Below are 5,521 nucleotides of genomic sequence, written 5' to 3'. Positions count from 1 at the left end.
TTAGAATTTGGGTTTGGGCATAACTCAACCCACAAAACCGACTTTAAGGTGACTAGTTCTAGGGGAGGACTGTCCAAACTTTGCAAGCACTACGTAGGCCATATTTCTTGGCAACTACAAATGAAGGTGCTACACGCTACAACGAAGCAACCAAATGCCGCAATTAGGCGGCTATGGGCAGACCACAATTAAGGTAGAATTTCCAACACCCCTCCTTACGTCCAAGCTCAATGGACCTGAACCATGGACGATGCGGGAAGCCCATCAAAGGATCTAGGATAGCATCTGATACTATATGAGAATTTGTGTTGGATCTAACTCAACCTATGGAAGTGACTTGTAAGGTGAGAACTGCCCAAACTTTTTAACCACTACCCGGGCCATATCTCTAGGCAATGTGAGACTATATCCACCCCCTAACACCCAACACAACAGAGGTGCTGGAGGCAGCAATGAAGCAACCCAAATGCCGCAATTAGGCGGCTAGGGGCAGACCGCAATTAAGTCGGAGTTTCCAATACAAAGTGAAATCAGTCATGTTGCATGTTTAGGTAGACATGTATGTTTAACAATTGCAAACTCGTGCATGATTTATATGTCCCGTTCCGGTCTGACTTGTGTGTCTACTTTTACTTTGCATATACTGTGCTTTCATTTCTCAAGGATCTGCGAAGTGTGTTGGGTCCTGAGCAGCGGAGATACTTGGAGCCACAGTTGCAGAAATACAGGAGGGTTGTGAGTCCAGTGTTATCTGAGCAAATGGTCTATTCTCTCGGTTAATTTATATCTTGAAACTTGAATCTAATAACATGCTACTGCTATGCTCCCCAGAAAATAAGACCGTGTGGTTTGCTGTTGGAGCTGAATTTGATCCTCGATTGTCTCTGGAATAACATTTGCTGTTACAATTATGTGAAGTCTTCAAGTTTTTTGTTAATGGTTTGTTTTATTTAACATGTCTGATTTGTTCATCAAATTTCTTGCGCAATTGCATATATGGAATTTAATTTAATGTGTGTATCTCTTTGCCAACCTTATTTGCTGAATGTGGAAGGATCTTAGAGTCCTTAGTTGAAGCACTAATATGGAAATTTCTGCTAGTTTCAAGTTCCCTCAACCAATTTTATTTTCTATATGAAAGCTTAGGCATATTTAATGATTGTTAGATTGAGCTATATGATTAATTTTTCCAGTTAGTGGAAACAATGGATCCAAGTTATACTGGTTCCTGGGTCCTTTATTGGTTCTTTTTGCAGCTCTACTCCTTGTTGTTTATTAGATTTGGTAAATAATCAGAATAGATTGTCGTGAAGTCTGAGAGGAATACAGCGCTCATTGAATGGTTTTGCTGGTATCCATAAAAATGACTTATTTCAATAAAATTCATTAAATAAATTAGATATGGTCGTGTTAAGCCCGAGTTCAAAAACTTGACTACAAAGTACAAACCACTTTGCTCTATATCAACTTTTAGTTTAAGAGTGTCTTGATTAAATTAAGTTTATGAATTTCCCCCTGAATTTTTTTTTTATAAAATGATTAATGTTCATGAAAAAATGGAAAATTGAAAACCAATTATAACTTAACACAAAAATAATTACTTAACAACTTATGGCCTAGTGGCCTAAAAAAACCTTTGGACTCGAACCTAACCTCTAATTAAGTGATTGTTCATTTGCCCCTTGGTTTTGTTCATAGAGTGTTACATATACAATTGTAAGTTAGTATTCGGTAGGGTATTTCAGTCAATTTTACATTAACAATAAAATTACACTACCGAGTTAATAAGTTGTGGAGAAAGTGGGGGTTGAGCATTTTCCCTCTTATTATGTGAAGGTGGACATTTAACCAACTTTGACATCACTGTTATACCTTGCACACTACTCATATAAGTTAAAGTTATACACTCGTGCAAAGCAACGAACGACCCTATTCACTTGCCTTTGCATGAAAGTTAGATTGTATCTAGCAATCTAGCATGAGAAAAATAAAGGAGCCTTAAAATGTGATAATAAGAACCCAAACTCATTCTTAAAAGTTTAATTGTTGAGAATGCCATTAAGAATAACTGGTTGGCTATCGGATTCAAACACTGCGAGTATGAGCAAGCGGAAGCACAATAACTTACATAATTTGCTTATTCCATTTCCATGAAATATAAGTATATAGCATCCCCTCTTGAATTTTGTATGATAAATTAATTCGATCATACATTCATTTTAGGAAGAAAAATTTATGTAGTTTTTGGAGAAGAGTTAGAGTAACCACATAACAAATATGTGGTCTAAGATTATTGATATTCACTTTTAAAAGTAGAAGTTCACGGTCTTTCTTATTATAAAATTTAAGACAATAGATTAATCAATGTCAATTCGGTAAAAACAAAAGAAAATACGTCTCAGAACTCAACTCATTTATTTTTCCTTGTTTTCATCAAACTAGCACCATAATTTTTGTCTTCTAAAGGGTGGGGACAATCGTTATTAGTGTTTTAGATAATTTTCATGTACTGGTCCTTGGTGGACCATGGTCTGAAAGCCAATCACCACTCTTAATTCACCACTCTTAATTTTATGTTTGAAAAATGGAAGGATAAAAAGTCAATGCTACCAATAATAGCTAGTAATAAGGAAAATCATAATAGCCATATGATGGATAGGAGAAAATACTTACCAAACTATTAATATTATATCCAATTCCATTATGATTTTCCAATTTCTGCATTAACACTTGAATTCAAATCTTTGCATCTCACTTCAGTTGTGTCAGTGTTTCATTAAAGCAATATTTATTTGGCATCACAACTGATTCAAGTCCTTTTCAAGAAGAAACTAACATAAAATCGACCAACAATACATATTTTTCAGCTATCTTTTATTTCAATAGATTGCAATTACATTTACTTGACATAAATACAGGACATGGCACTTCAAAGGCTTTCTTCATCCAACTATTGTTGCTACAAATAAAAAAAAACAGGACCAATTAGAAGTTTGAGTATAAAATTTTTCTTAATAACAAAAAAGGTAATCACCACTCAAATTGTGTTACTGATTGAGTATGGAAAATGCTGATTTTGCAAAATTTCCTGCATAAATCCACATTCATCTGACTAACTGCAGGGTTAAGGAATGTACAATTATAAATGGCAGGATGAGTGACTATACATCATCTGCATCGCTTCCGCTAACGTGTGCTTCATTGTTGATCCAATAATTGCTACCGTCAGGACCCGACACCTTGTACCTGCCCAATAATACAATCCATCTAAACAACTACAATACACTTGATTCTCAAGAGGACTTCACTTTGATTTGACAATGTTTTCTTACGACATTTCTACTACTGACCGTTCAAGCACGGATTTTCCTTCCTTGTACTTCTGGCCTTTTTCATGTGCTGTCTCCTGAAAAGCACCATTTTGAGTAACTAAAAGCTACATAAAAGAAGGCAAAACAATAATGTTTACAGAATTGCCGCATAATCTTACATATTTCCAACCCACGATCGATCCACAGCCGACACAGAAAATGTCAGCCACAGTATGTAAACCAGTCATCATCAGTCTCTCCTCTGTTTCGCCAAGAGAAACATTCATGCTGTCAAATAATACAAATGATTATGCATTGATCTTGTTATGAAGTTGTGATGTACATTCAATGAAATGATTTCATATTTGATCGGCATTTCTTAGATGCAAGATAAGATGATACACAAGTGGAAATTGCATAATGTATACTCTAAAACAAGTTATTGAATAAACAAAATGTTACTATTGTTCTTTTTCTTTTTATTTTCAACACCGCAGCGTAAGTGGAGTCATTACCATTATTGCTGATAGTATTGATACAACAAGTGAATGTTTACTTCAGTTTCTTAAGAATCAAACCATGCCAAAAGTAATAAGCATAACTTACACCTTATTGAAGAGATAAGCTTTCCCATGTCTGCAGTGGAAAGTCTAAAATAACAACATAGGGAAATATTGATAGTTAGATTACTTGTTTTTATTAAATTCAAATTAGCAGTACAGTGTTGTAGTTCAGAAAGGAAAACCTCACCTCTCTGATAAATTAGTTGCATTTTACTAGAAAAGGAAACAATAAACTCACACATTATTATTAAAAAAAGAAAATCTCCATGGCTTTATGGGGGTATAAAGTAGCAAAATAAAACATTTGAAACAAAAAAAAAAAGCATAATAATAAGAAAGCAATAAACATGTCAATGCTTCTAAATTTTCTCAAAAAAATAAAATAAAATAATTCAATGCTTCTAAATGAACACATAGAACTAAAAATCCATGACAGTTGAATAACCAATGAAGGAATTGAAAATCAAGACCCATAAAAATGATTGTGAAAAGAAAAGAGGGTAAGTGATGAAAATGGAACCTTTGAAACGATGTCTTCGTAAAGAGCAAGATGGGTACGACAGTATTTGCAGGTATAGATCTTACCCTCCAAATTGATCACAAACAACCTCCCCATGAATCTGTGCAGTAGGTGAAGGTCAATTAGGACATTCAGATAAAGGAGAAAAAAAAGACGAACAACAACAAATGAATGGTTGAAGATTTACCGGTGTTTGTTGGTTGTTTTTGTATTGCTTTGCTTTTTCTGAGTATGACATAATCATGCTATATCTCTTTCCAATATATTAAATCAAATATGTTCGCAAGAACTTCAACCCGATAACTCACACTTATACCTAAGTTTATTTACCATTTTAGGTAAATGTTAAACTAAAGCTTCTATTAAGAATATAAAGTTTGGAAGCATATATTTGATATTTTATCAAATAAACTTCAATTTAACATTTAGTGTATATACTAATAGTTGTATCGATAAATTTTAATTAATGTATACAAGAAATCATATTAAAAATATTGCTACGAAAATAAGAGTTACTTAAAGAGTTAAGAGTTGCTAATCGGACCGTTAATTTTTTTAATAAAAATATATTTTATATAAATGTTAAAATAAAAATAGTATAATTAAATTTGTGGAAGTGTGTCTCAAATCAGTATAATTAAATAACTTGGAGTTAGTTATTATTATAACTAATTTTAGTTATGACAAAGGTTGTTATAGTTAGTTAAACAATATGCCTTTAAATACTATAACTGAAAATGCATTAAATATATCTTATAATATGTTGAAATGTGTTGATGTATGTCATAGTTGCTAGTTTATAAACATTGATAAATACTAGAAGATGTGACGTAGATCTCATCAATTGAGATCAAATACGTAATTCTGAGTGTTATTCTTCTCCTATCTTTCTTTAATTTTGGTTTACTTTAATTGAAAACTAGTTTTTCAAAATTGCAGAAACGAAGAACGATAATCAGTCTCCGTTTTCTGATTTTTCTAAACATTCTCCGTTTTTGTTTTTTCTCTGCTATTATTTGTTTTTTGTTTTGTTGGTTAATTCTTGTTTTAGATCCAATATTATTTTAACAAAATTAAAGTGATAAAGAAGTCTTATCTTCTAACAATATTAATAATATTTGTCATTT

At 32.7% G+C, this 5,521-nt stretch overlaps 2 protein-coding genes across 5 annotated transcripts in view; one reads left to right on the top strand and one right to left on the bottom strand.

Moving 5' to 3' along the window:
• The window catches only part of LOC101508561 (arginyl-tRNA--protein transferase 2-like), a 5,451-nt gene extending 4,431 nt beyond the window's left edge, over positions 1–1,020 (top strand). Inside the window, exon 6 of the mRNA XM_004500620.4 lies at positions 664–1,020. Within this exon, the coding sequence (XP_004500677.1) occupies positions 664–780 (117 nt within the window). The 3' untranslated portion in view covers positions 781–1,020. The remainder of the gene's footprint in view (positions 1–663) is intronic.
• Positions 1,021–2,751: 1,731 nt separating this feature from the next.
• LOC101508875 (protein yippee-like) lies at positions 2,752–4,754 on the bottom strand. 4 transcript variants are annotated; one of them, XM_073369118.1, is made up of 7 exons: positions 4,582–4,754; positions 4,395–4,494; positions 3,918–3,961; positions 3,491–3,599; positions 3,333–3,406; positions 3,168–3,246; positions 2,752–2,959 (listed from the first exon to the last, which is right to left on the bottom strand). In XM_073369118.1, exons 2-7 carry the CDS (start codon positions 4,488–4,490, stop codon positions 2,951–2,953), a joined length of 411 nt encoding a protein of 136 aa, XP_073225219.1. In that variant the 5' UTR covers positions 4,491–4,494; positions 4,582–4,754; the 3' UTR covers positions 2,752–2,950. The 4 variants fall into 4 exon arrangements, with proteins under 4 accessions (XP_073225219.1, XP_073225220.1, XP_004500682.1 ...); XM_073369119.1 differs by having other exon boundaries at positions 3,138–3,246; positions 4,582–4,752; XM_004500625.4 differs by having other exon boundaries at positions 3,138–3,246; positions 3,351–3,406; positions 4,582–4,741.
• Between the last annotated feature and the right edge of the window lie 767 nt (positions 4,755–5,521).

The sequence above is a fragment of the Cicer arietinum genome, chromosome 5 (genome assembly GCF_000331145.2).
Source record: "Cicer arietinum cultivar CDC Frontier isolate Library 1 chromosome 5, Cicar.CDCFrontier_v2.0, whole genome shotgun sequence".
Lineage (NCBI taxonomy): Eukaryota > Viridiplantae > Streptophyta > Magnoliopsida > Fabales > Fabaceae > Cicer > Cicer arietinum.
The sequence above is the reverse complement of the archived record's forward strand: the minus strand, read 5'-3'. Positions and strand labels throughout refer to the sequence as shown.

Coding starts and splice junctions, on each gene's coding strand:
- LOC101508875 (XM_073369118.1), bottom strand. CDS start 4,490: ATGGGGAGGTTGTTTGTGATCAATTTGGAGGGTAAGATCTATACCTGC. Junction 3,407..3,490: donor CGATCGTGGGTTGGAAATAT/GTAAGATTATGC, acceptor GGTGCTTTTCAG/GAGACAGCACATGAAAAAGG. Junction 3,247..3,332: donor CGGTCAGTAGTAGAAATGTC/GTAAGAAAACAT, acceptor ATTATTGGGCAG/GTACAAGGTGTCGGGTCCTG.